Source organism: Pipra filicauda, unplaced genomic scaffold (assembly GCF_003945595.2).
Source record: "Pipra filicauda isolate LSUMZ 115617 unplaced genomic scaffold, ASM394559v2 scaffold5_size6683894_pilon, whole genome shotgun sequence".
In the NCBI taxonomy this organism is placed as follows: Eukaryota; Metazoa; Chordata; class Aves; order Passeriformes; family Pipridae; genus Pipra; species Pipra filicauda.
Window position 1 is genome coordinate 1,239,587 of NW_024104754.1, and position 12,825 is coordinate 1,252,411.

Below are 12,825 nucleotides of genomic sequence, written 5' to 3' on the forward strand. Positions count from 1 at the left end.
AGATGTTATGTTTGCTTGAATCTAGGTGCTTCTTACATAACTTCATAAAAAAAAAGTATTGATGCTTTAGAACCTTATGCACAACCCTGTTAGACAAGCCTGTTAATGGTGATGTATGTCTATATTATTATTTGCTGTCTATGTTTGAATTTGTTGTTACAGTGTTTATATAATCCTGTGTACTATAGGGCCATTCACTTAAGAGTTCGACTCGATGATACTTATGGGTCCCTTCCAACTCAGAATATTCTATGATTCTGTGATTGCAGACAACAAGAGAAAATAATGGCTTATGATGAAGACTTTGTATACTGCAGTGTACAAAAATTCAACAAAACAGTAGTGTGAAATGGAGCACTGCGCAGCAAAACTTCTGGAGACTGTTGTATCACCTCAAATTCTAATGCTGTCATGGGCTAAATTCTGAGAAAATGCCTATGATTTACATTTCCTGCTGACCATCTGAACCAAGGTTTGACATCAGTTATTTTCAGTTTTGATAAAGGATTATCTTGATATAATTTACTATAATGTGGATGGTAGGGGGAAAAAGTGTGCCCATAGGATTACAAAGCACAGAGTTCACTAATGAAGAGAAAGGTAAAATAAATTACTGTACTTTGGTCATAATGATAACAATTCACTGTTAGAAACTTAACACTGATAGATCAAAAGGTAAAGGTGGTGCTGAGTTTTGCAGAGAAAATGCCATTGCTCCTCAGTCTTTAAAGTTTGCATCTTAAATAATTACAAAAAGATCTATGGATTAAAAAAAATTTAATTATAAGGATTACTTACAGACTACTGTTAAATATAGATAAGAACCAATGCTTTCATATTAGAAGTGGTACTGGATGCTGTGGAGTGAGTCACCCTCGCTAAGCTGATAAATACAGCAGTTGCTCTCTTTGTAACAGATTGTATGAGATGGGTACAGTTACAACCTCCATGGAAAAGCAGAGGGTGGTCCTGATGAGCTGGAAAAACGCAGAGAGATTGCTGCAGAAAACTGAGTGAGAAAGGGCCCCTGTGATGTGCTCACAAGGAAAAAAGCATGGGCATACTGAGCAAAGGAACAGCCTCCCCTTTTACTAAGATTTTTTTGTAAACAAAGAAAAGTGTCTAAGAAATAGCTACCTGAGTTTCTTCTCATCAGGCAACCACAACCAATCTGAAAAATGGTTATAACCAAGCTCAAATAAAGACTAATGGGTACAAAGGAGAAGTGTCCAGAGCTGGGACATCTCCTCCCCATTCACACCCAAAGGGGGAAAAAGTGCTTTATAAAATAATTTCCTTCACCGGGACCCCTTTCTCAGAGCACAGGTGGAGCTGCGCTCGCAATTCACTGTTCTCCACAACGAACTGAATGCACAGAGGCGACTGAGGCGTTTAGTCCCAGTGATGCTGCTAGGTATGCACATCTACGCATTGGTTTTATCTCTGTAAAAGCTCATTGAACATTACTCTTTCACGGTGTTAACCGACCTTTTCCGAACGCCCCCGGCCCTGCCCCCGGGCACCTCGCACGGAGCCGCCGGGCCGCGCCCGCTCTGAAGGACCGGCGCGCGCCGCCTCACGGGACCGAGCGCCGCCCCGGCACAGCAGGGGCCGCCGCCGCTTCAGCGCTCGGCCCGGGGTGGGGTGGGGCGAGCGGCCGGGGTCCCAGCTCCTCAGCTGTGCGGAGACAGAGAGAACACTGTCTCTGAGGTGTGCTCAGCTCCCGCCAGGTCTCTGGCCCTGCGGACCCGGCCCGCCGCCGGGTGGGATGGGGGTCGCGCCTCAAAACCGTGAGGGGCTTCGAAATGGCGCTCGCCATTTGCCTTGCAGCCGTCTGGCGCTCAGAGCCGGGCAGGGCTTGTCACCGCTCTGAGGGAGTCGGTGCTGGCAGGGCTTGTCGCTGGCGCCGGGAGCTTGCCGTAGCCCCAGCGGAGTCTGCTCTCAGCCCCGGGGATTGCGGCGGGGAGGGGAGGCGGCCTCTGCCCCGCTGAGGTGGGTCCTGGGCTGCCCGGGGCCGCTGGTGCAGCGCCATTACAAGCACTGCTGCTGAGGCCGTGCGGGTACCCAGCCTCCGCAGGGGGTGACCAGCTGTACCTGTTTTTCCAAAATCCATAGGTAAGCAATACTCAGGGTAAAAAATCTCCATGATTAAAAATGGCAGAAGATACTACAAGGCAAGAAGTAAGTGGGCGTGACACGGGATTCAGGCCCTGAATAACTGAAGAAAAGTCTTTGTAAGTTTCCCTCAATACGGAACTAGATCTGAATCTAGTGTACAATACTTCTTTGAGCGACCTTCTAGTAACTAGTGAACCATAATGTACATCGCGAATACTATAACACTTGATAAATGCCTTTAAGCAAATGTAGTGTCCTTTTCTTCCTTCCTCGTACATAGAGGTATGCTATATTAGCAAAAGAAAGGAAAAGGTAGTGCTATCCGTAGATGATACTGCACACAAATTGAGTCGAGGCTAACTTAAAATGTCTTTCTAGTTATTTCTCTGAAGCAGTGCATCTGTTTTTGTGAATACAAAATGGTTTTTAGTTTTCACTTTTAAAAGCTAGATTTTCTCACTTCATTCTCCCCTTCAAAAGCAACACTCTGGAATTTCAGTTTCATTGCACTGAAAGCCAAGGATCAGTGTTTTGAGGTATTTTGAAATTATTAGGTGGGAAACTATGTTCTTGTACAGAAATTTCAGGTAGTATGATGTGCAGTAATAGTGGTCACTGTCAGCAAGTCAGATGCAGTTACTGAGTTCTTTTCTGGCAAAAGCAGTGACTTGGATGTATCTTAACCTACTGTGGAGTCTTGTAGAATGTGTTCTGAAAATACAAAGAGTTCATTTTCCTGACCTGTTTTATGCCCCCAAATTGAAGTCCAGCTCATTCTTAATGTGCAATTGCAAACTATAATGCAGTTAATTTTCTAACCTTATATCCTTTAATCCTCAAGTGTTAATCCAAATTGGTGTTAATTATTGATATTGTAGCACAAAAAGTAAAAACAGAAGAGTTCACCCAAGTTTTATTCAAAAAATAAAAATGTGACTTTGAACCAAGCAGAGCTATTTTTCTCTTGGGCTGAGATTTTCATATGGTAATCTGGCTAGAAGTCAAGGTGGATATGGATTTCTAAAAGCCATTTCACACCCTTTTAAAAATGAAAAGTCAGTTTAAGTGCAAATTGATTGTTTTAGATACAGGGAAAATATGAACTTCTGTGCTGGTATTTGCTGCTTCTTGGTGTTCCACAGTTAGGAGGCTTTAGGAAAATTATCTGCAGCACTACAGTTATGCACATAGGAGAGAGGGCCACACTCTGATTCCTTCCTTGGCATTATGTGCTGCCCTGTTGATGGATGTGCAGAGTAAGTGATTTATCTGGTACCATCCGAAATCCTTGATTAGAAGAAATATTGTACCTGTATTATTGACTTTCTTACTACAAGGAGGAGATATTTAGTGAGCAGTGCAGTGGCTGTTTAGTTGCTTTAAGAACTGCCAGGACCAGTTTTGCAGTGTTTTTGCCAAATGCGTTCACAAGAACAGGTTCATTGGACAAAGACAATGATTCTTGCTGCGCTAATGCCTGGAGAGGCTCACTAACAAGGGACTCCTGAGTGCAGCCTTGTCTGGGGAAGAGACACATTTTGTGCCACGAAAACAGAAGTTACTGTCTTTACCAGCCTTCTGGCACTGAGGAAGTGGAAGAGAGGGGAGTAATGAATAAAGTGCTGATTCACTGTGCAGTGGTGTGAGAGTAATCAAAGCACATTCATATATAGGAAAGGGTTTTGAAGTCCTGAAAATTATCATAATGTTTTGCTTTTGTTCTTCTTAAGGATTTGGTTGATGGTTTTTGTCGTTTGGAGTTTTTTTATCCTTGCCCTAGTTTTAAGTTGTCATCTGAATGCACTTTGTGAGATACACTGTGTGTTTGTAGCTTCTCTTTCGTTAGTTCTTACAAAGTTACCTTCCCTAGAAATGAATTCTAGTAATCCAAGGAAATACAAGAGAGGAGAGCCTATGGATCAGCAACAGAAAAGGAGAAGGGGGAAAAAAGCCTCATACAAACCCTCATACAAACTGGCAAGGTGAGCCTGAAACTTTTTACCAATCTACTTTATGGCTCAGCTTCAGTAACATAGAGACAGAGAACAGAAAGGCATCTTGGGCTTGATTGTTTTAGGGAAGTTGGAGTGCTCTGCAGCTGCAGGAACAATTAACACTTCGTTCAGTAGGAATGTTTTTGTTGTTGTTACTGTTTAATTCTTTTTCATCAGTTTGAACAGAACTGTACTGCAGCAGAATAAGCAAGCTGCAATGTATCTGGCAATCATCCAGGACACAAGTTCAGAATGGGCATTTCTAGTAAAGACTCCTGCATTAGAAATGAAAATATGGAGCCATATTTCTCACAGTGCTAACCTGAGAAATCAAACATGAGGACTCATTTGCTGTGGTGGCTTATCTCTGTGCTGCTTGGTAAAGCCATGTAGCTCCTAAAATGGGGAGGGGAGATAGGAAGAAGGTAAAGGAGCTGCAGCAGGAAGTGCACAGTGAAGGGGTTACAGTGTGCAGCTGAGGAAGGCACCTGTTCTGTTTGTGGACAGTGGGTTGACTGCACTGCAGGTAGAACTGGAGACGGATGAATGAAATGCATGAAACCAGTCTCCTGCTAGTGCCTTCCTGACTTGTCCTGCCTTTTGTTCATCTTTCACCTCTTTGCCCAGCCCTTGGTTTGGCAGCTGAATGCATGACGTAAATAGTGAGGAAAGGGTGGTTTGTCTGGAGTGATGTGGCTGCTCTGTGTGGTACTTCAGCAAGAGGAAACCCCACAATGAACTTGATGCAGCATTAACAGAGCAAGGCCTCATGATTAACGTGCCACATCAGAAATCCAAAAAATAATTTGAGAAACTGCTGTTGTTTAATTGTGCAAAATTGCTGCAGGGAATTTTTCCCTCTCTGGGGAAGAGAAGTTCTCTGAATAATGCATTGTGTAAGGCCGTACATGCTTTCCTTGTCCCAAAGCTAAAGAGCTGGATGGCTGTGTCTGTAACGTTGCTGCTCTGGGATAAATGTCTGACCATGTAGGGCTGAGCTTTTCCATCTGAATGCTGCACAGTAGGCAAGAAGCTCTGCTGAACACAGCTGAGAATTGGCCTGTGGGAATGGCACATGGCGAGGGGGGAGGGATTATGATATTTTTCATTCTTGGCTGCTGTTTTGTAGGGAACAAGGCGTGTCAGTAGCTTCTGGCTGGCTGGTCCTCTTTTTCTCTACCCCTCATCTAGTTGTTTCTTCCTCAGACATGGACTGTACCCTGCTGTGAGGAGAGGGAGTACTGATTGTATGTGGAAAGAGGATACGTTTGCAGAACTGCGTGTGCGAAAACAGTAGACTAAGCTAATTTTACAATATTTCTTATGAAATAGATGAAAATTCAGGAAAACTAATTAATCTCCTGGCATGGCATGCTATGAGTTAATAAAAGGAGTCACTTTTAGTAGTAAAACATGTATGAGATTCAAATGTCTCAGAATAAGGGAAGACTTAAATCTAGCCCACAGTATTTGCATCTTTCTTCTCTGCCCTTGTAGCCACTACTTTCTTGGTCAGAATATCAAGAGAAAGTATATGGGTGTGGAAGATGGATCTAAGTTTGCCTGCTTATCTCTGATGTCATTATGGTTGATGAGAATTAAAGTTACTGGAGTCACTTTTCTTTTCTTTCCCTTCTTCCTGTGCTGATGGTAACATATGGACTGTGGAGAGAGGTGCGTTCTGTGTGCTGTGCTGGTGAATGTGTTCAGCCCACTTGAAATAACGGCATAATTACTGCTGTCAGTTTATTCAGGCAGCTGTTTGTCTAACGTTCTGCATGGACACTGTATTTTTTGGGTTTGCATGGACCTGGGTCACTTTACGCACTTTCCATGATTCACAAGAAAATTCCATCTCCTTCAGTCTCGTGTCACTACTGTATCAGAAACAATAGGGAATCATTTACCTCTCCAATTCACAGAGCAATGCTTCCACTAACCCCTGGAGATTTCTGTGGTAAGCAGCTGGAAACAGTTGAAAGGGATATAATTTCTAGAGGGGTCACTGTTCATGGCTGAAAGCTTCAACAATATATTAAGCTGGGCATTTTGGTGAAAAAAAACAAAAGATCTGCTTGTATTTAATCTGAGCTGAATTATTATTCCCACATTGTGGTCAATGACTGAAAATAGTGTATTAAATAGCAAGGTCAACTCTGTAAAGCAGAGAGCACCTCAGTTAATAAATAAACACTGTTTGCCTTGTAGTTACCTGGAACTAATATTAATCCTAGTATTTCAGAAACTAATTGTGCGTATTCCTTTGTGTCTAATTGTGAGAACCAGCCACTTCACTGCCCGAGATTCAAACCTGGAGTTGAGAATAAGGTTTAAGACAAAAAGGTGAATTCCAAGTAGGGGAAGGTACTTGAGTGGAGTATGGAAGTTAAGGCTCTCGGTCCCAGTTTCACAGAGGCATCATGCAGACAAAGAGTTTCTGATATGTACTTTTCCTGAGTGATGGTCCCCTTCAGGCTCCATATGCTGGTCCTACTTTCTCATTGCTGTGAATGTCAGTGTAAATGTCCAATTTTGAGTGTGGATATTCACATTTGAATACTTAAGATGAGTCCTGTGTCTCCCACCCCTAAAATTAGGAACCCAGCGTCTAAATGGAGCACTGTGAAGTGACTGAACTGATAAAGTGATTTTCTGAATGCTGTCCTAATCATTGGTGTCTCCTGCGTGGCATTGCAAGTAATAATAAGAATTCTGCAGAACAGAATACAGAGGAACTAGAAAATTCTCTCTTGAGAGGAAAAATTGATGTCAGTTTCCCCTTTCATCCTGGCAAGGTTTCTTACCTTCCTTGGTACTTTCTAATTGCTATCAGCAGTATCAAAGACACAAAGCTATGTAAAAGTAGTTCCAGCCTTTGCCCAGATATCCATAGATTTCACTCCTGCTGTGCTGTGCCATATTCAAAGTTAATTGGATGACCCAATTTTCAACCTGAAATACAGTATGAACTTAGAGACTGTATCAGTGCAATTATAAGTTGCTTGAAGAGCACATCTACAGTGTTGGAAGCACATAAGCAGTTAATGACTGAAAAGAGAGTTGACCAGTGGAATGGGAATGTATACAAGAACCATACGTTAAAAGTCAGATATTTCCATTTTACTGAAATTTTACATTGTAAAAGACTGGTATGAAGGCAGTTTAAGGGACTGTGTTCATCATTCTCCTGCATTGCAATAAAGCATCATCCTTCTTTCTATATGCCATTTTGTGTTCAAAATAGATTGATTCAGCTAAGTTCTCTTTACAAACTAAATCAGACTAAGCTTTGAATTTCTGTTTCATTCATCATGTGCTTTTGAGGCCTCCTCATGTTCTTGTTAATAATTCAGCATTTACCTATTCTAGGTTTATTGCTCAGAGAGACAGTACCTTTTGCTGAGCTGAGCATATGGCTAACAGGAGCTATGTCAGGTGAGGAATGCAACCTTTAATTTTTCTCCTTGTCTTTTGTTGTTAGTCAGCTCTGGAATAGAACTGTAATGCAGTCAGTCGGGTTTGTATATGTCAACAACTGTTACCTTGGGTAGCCTTTTACTTTGAAATAGCTGGAGAAATGCCAGAGATCTCAAGTGTCTTGAAGACTGTCAAGCTTTTGCTTTTTCTGTTTGTTGTTTCAGCAGCTGAGAACACAGCAAGTCCTGAATCAAACTGGATTAGGTAAGAAAGAGTTTTTAAATGTTGCCATTTATGGCACCCTGGAGAAAAAACAAATGTGGTTTTCTGACTCCCTTCCTGCAAAATAGACAAGTCCTTGTCTCATTCTGCTAACATGTCATAATTGTCTTACAGATGGTCAGCTAGTAGCTGGGAACTGTTGCTCTGCTTGGAGCTGTATTTCTTAACCTTTTTATTTTTTTCTTTCTCAAGTAATGAAATTAAGCTATTGAGCTAGGCAAAATAGCTGACTCCTGATTTCATCTTAATGCCAAGAATACTGTGAAAGAAAGTTACTGAGAACGTGTAATTAAAAATAACAATTACTGACTTGTTATTTTGCAGTGGGGCCTTCATACATTTGTAACAGCGCAGCTGTATTTGACAGGTGTTAATTCCATTCACGGACATTGCCTAAGGATTGAACTGCCCTGGTGATTGTGGGCTTGTTCAGCCATTTCTCCTTCTACTGAGGTGCAGGAACTACTGGCTAGAGAGTGACTTTTGAACTGAGCGGTACGTGGCATGATGAAATACAAATCCCTGTGACTGGTAAAATTCTTAGGTATATTTTTTAGTCTCATTTTAGTCTCATTTTCAGTCTCGTTTCAGAAAGAAAATTTGGTGCTTGGTTTCTACAGGCCTTACTTGTTGGCTTCTTTCAAAAGAGTGATTACTATAAAGCATACCTTAAAAGCTGTTAGTCTCGAGTTACGAGTTTGTAGTCTTGATGGTTATGATGTGATGCAGTGCCTACAGTATTGGAGGAGGAATAAGCTTTTACAACCTTCATACTATAAGGAAGAATGGATTGTGAGGAGTGCAGCCTGTACTGCTTTCATTATAACTCCTGTCTGAAGAATTGACTCATGGTATACTTTTTCCTGCTTGGGTTCTTTGCCAAAAAAATAAAATGGTAGCTCTCTTTCTCATCAGGATTCATGGCTCTGTCAGTGTCAACCTATTGTGAAGTGGAACCTGGGGATTTCATTATCCAAAATTCTAAAAAGAAAAATCAGTTCACTGAAAATATTAATACTGTAGGTAACAGGTCCCTGCTAAGGATTTACATATTGTAAGTGTTAGCTCTTTAAAAAACCCCAGAAGTTCTTGCAGGAGTTCTTATGTGTATGCGTGTGTAGTAACAAGAGTAGCTCTTTTTAAGTCATTGTGATAATGGAGCTAATGACAAGACAGTTGGCACTGTCGCGCTAAGGTGATCTTCACCCTTGCAAGACAAAATATAGTTAGATTAGCACATTTTTTGCAGAGATACGCAGTTATCCTTGTGTAGAAAAGATTTGACTCCTGTTAGCCAGCAGATGCCCGTGTCCTTGACAAAGCTGTCTTTGCAAGATAGATATAGCTATAGAATGCACATTGATCTGTTCTATATGCCACAGTTTCTTCTCCAAAATGCGTTGTGACTTGAAAATATATAAATGTTTTGGGACTAGGTGGAAGATCTTGTGGAGTGTTGTGGTACCTACTCTGGTAAGGCTGCCCTAAGCCCCAAGTATATCAGTTTATCATAGTACCAAGTCAACCTCTATTCTGTCCTTGATGCAGTTCCAGCTCCACAATGGAGGCTGTACTGAACTCATAGGTATGCAATTGTGCCTTATCTTTGCTGCCTTCCCAGCCTTTCCACTTTCTTGGACTCAGGTGTGCAAGTCTCAAATAGAGCTTTTTAACTGCAGTCCTGCATCTTGTTCCAGGGGTTCTGTTTTCTACCTATGGCTTTCAGGAGAGAGAAGTTTTTTGCAGAACAGTTTTTTAGCAGGACTCTGTGTCAGTAATATAAAGAATACTGTAAATGTTTTGGTAAAGACTTTATAATATTCTACAGTGCAGGAGGTATCCTGCAAAGGAAGAGGGTGCTTTTTTTACTGTGGGCTGCTTAAGTACAGCTGTAAGGTGGACGCTTAATAGAGATTTGAGATTCACATGGAAACGGTGTGCTGTATATAAAAATAGGCTGGGCTCTTCTTTAGGTATCAGAAGGTAGAGGCATCTCTGGCACTTTTTTGTGGATAATAAAGGAAAATATAGAAATATTTAGGGAACATTTGTTCCTGGCATTGAAATCTGAAACAACAAAGTGCTGCTTAAAACAGTTTGAAAGAGCGCTGTCTCTGGTCTTTATGATTTCCTGGGTAGGCATAGAACTAGAAGAGTTATGCTGATCCCGAAAGGAACCTTGTCTTTACATTTGACTACTGCTTGGAAAAAAGCAAAATCCCATCCATTGTTTCATAAATATTTTCCTGCACAAGCAGAATTTTACTGAACTCTGCCTGGTGGAGAGTTTCCTGATTCATGACAGTGTTCTCTGCTACTTCTACCCTCAGCTTAGGCATTGTGCAAATGTCACAGGAAGAGGGAAATGGTTAGTGATAGACCAGCTGTAAGAATAATTTGTTCTGTTATTCTTTGGTGACCAATGCTGTTGACAGTTCTCATCTCTTCCATGGTCTTCCTATTTCTGCTGTCCTCTGTTGTCCAGCTTAGCATGAACTGAAGGGTAGAAGGGTGGTTAATTTGGGCCTGAAAGACAGGCAAGACAGGAGGTTTCAGTAACTCTTCTCTCTTGCAGATCTTTCCTTACGATAAACAGAGAGAAAATGGAAATGGAGAATAGCTTAGTGTGGTACAATGATTTTCAGAGAAGAGGTTACCTGTAGGGTTAAGAAGGCCTGAGGGTCAGTCCTCTGAACATACCAAGACTCCGGCAGGTGGTAGAAAATTATTTGCTTGCAAATGATTAGCAACTCACCACGTGTTTTGCAGGTTCTGTCACCTTACTGAGGCATTTGTTTTAAAAACCATTTTAAACAGCTGTTCTTCAGCACAGGTGATTTTTTTATTTAGAAAAAGGAGAAATTATTGGAAAGTTCCCTGTCCCTGTTATTGCATACTTTTTAATACTGTAGAATTAGCCAGCAAAACCTGGAGGTAGAGGGAGAGCAGAAGCTGTTCCCTTCAGGTTCCTTCAGGTTTCTGATCTCTGAATATGTTAGCTGGACATTCTGCATGTAACTAGTGTTCACTGACCTCCTCTCTGCCACGGGACAATGCTGTTATGTTGTGGTACATCCACAGAGCTTGTCACTGAGCTATTTGTTACACCATTCTATTTGCTCTACCGAATTGCTATAAAATGTGTCCTGAAAAAGAAATAAATTAAAAGCCTTATTTCTGATATTGAAAGAATGCAATATTGCTGTTGATAATTTTCCTGGATGTATGGGGAATAAACTCAGTCTGAGTGCGTGAAGTAGGAGGCTTTGTAAAAGATGTAGAGTGGAATGGCAGTTTTCATGTCTCCTTGTATATTTTTTACACTGTATTTTAGACCTACTGGAGGGATGAATGATAGATGTGATTAATTCCACCTCACTTGAAAGAAGAGGGCATGTTTGGTGCACATCATGTTGTCTTCACTTGTTCTCTCATCGTTTCTGTGAATAGTAACATGGATGATCTTTAAAATTTGTGTGTAGCCTGTGAAATGGATACAAAGACCTGTCAGACTACCTTTTCTAATACATTTTCCTCTGAGGAAACAAACCTAACATAAATGTCACTTGCAGTATGAGCAACTGCAGCAGGTGGAGCATTGAATTAATGGTTCTGAGAGGCAAGCCAGGAGAGATTATGAGATAAATACAGTAGATATGGTACATAATTCAACATTTTTTCGTGATTAAAAATGAATTCAAGGAAAAATAGTGCATCTTCAAAAAGTTAGAGTATTTGAAAATGGCTTATCTTTTGTGCTTTTTGAAAAGTCTTAAAAAATCATTTAAACTATGTTTATAGGGAAAATCCCCCATTAGTTTAATTAGAAGGATATTTTTCAGCTCTTGGTCTTACATTCTTTTGTAATGCACATTTTGAATGTGCTGAAAGGTAAGGAATTTGCTTATGAGATATACTTGGTATGATGCCTCATGTTTTGTGGCAAGGCACTGTTTCAGTGAAAAATTATTATAAAACTAAACTGATTGCTGTATTGAAAATTATATATATATATATATTCATCAAATGCAGAGAAAGGACTAGTGTTAGAGTAAGTGACTCGAGTTTAACATCTGATAATATATAGGAAGGTGATGTGAGTGCAGCTCCCTTTCAGGTGTTTATTTCATAGTTACGGAAGAAATTTATATGCTGACAGAAGGTTTGGAGGCTCCGCAGAAGTCAGCTAACAATAAACTAAAGGAATATGTTGGTGACTCATGTTAGTAGGCTAAGTTGCTTCTCACTAGTTATAGTTTGTCCTCTTTCCAGTTTCAAGAGTGAAGGACTATGACAACTGGCTATTAATATATGTTGTAATACAGAGAAACCAGCTGGTTTAATAGCTGGGCAAAAGGTGGTGGCATGGTGATTTCTGATGGCGTAGGGTTGTGCACCTGAGAGCTTCACAGGATTCAGAGGCACTGCTGAGAAAATGTTTCCCATTCCCTCATAGCAGCGAACTGGCTGCTGTGAAATGAACACCTTTTTTTTGACCAATCCTCTAAAAGGCCTTTGGAATAGAAAATTCATCCGCTGTCTGAGCTGGAAGGTAAGTGCTCTTTGTAACAGACTAAAAGACTGGGAATGAAACATGTACAAGAAACACCAAAGAATGCAATTTAGAGTACTTGTTAAATCAGATAATGTGCTTTCAGCTGTAAACAGTTGTGGTGATGAACACACACCCCACTTCCCCCTTCATAAATCAGGGTGGTCTTTCCAGGTGTAAAAGTCTGTGTCCAGGGGCACATTCTTTGCAATCTGATTAGCTCCACAAGAACTAAAAGGAGAAAACATCATTTTGGCCTTCGGGGTATACTGTGGACAAGAGGGCTGCAGTGGTGCCACTTTCTCAAGGTATGATTTTTGGTAGAGCTATCTTAAGGTTTCTTTGTATTTGCCTCCACATGCTACAGTCATTCCTCCTGATTCCTAGCAAGGTGTTCCTGAAGTGCAAAATCATGAGGTGGCTGTAGCTGCCAAATATTAGTTCCAGTTTTCAGAGAGTTCT

At 41.0% G+C, this 12,825-nt stretch overlaps 1 protein-coding gene across 3 annotated transcripts in view; it reads left to right on the plus strand.

Annotated features, from left to right (window-relative positions):
• The first annotated feature begins 1,652 nt into the window (after positions 1–1,652).
• The window catches only part of MYO3B (myosin IIIB), a 197,337-nt gene continuing 186,164 nt past the window's right edge, over positions 1,653–12,825 (plus strand). For 2 of the 3 annotated variants that reach the window (XM_039387964.1, XM_039387965.1), the window contains exons 1-2: positions 1,743–2,234; positions 3,989–4,100. In XM_039387964.1, the coding sequence (XP_039243898.1) occupies positions 3,991–4,100 (110 nt within the window). In that variant the 5' untranslated portion in view covers positions 1,743–2,234; positions 3,989–3,990. The other variant, XM_039387963.1, reaches the window with a different exon arrangement.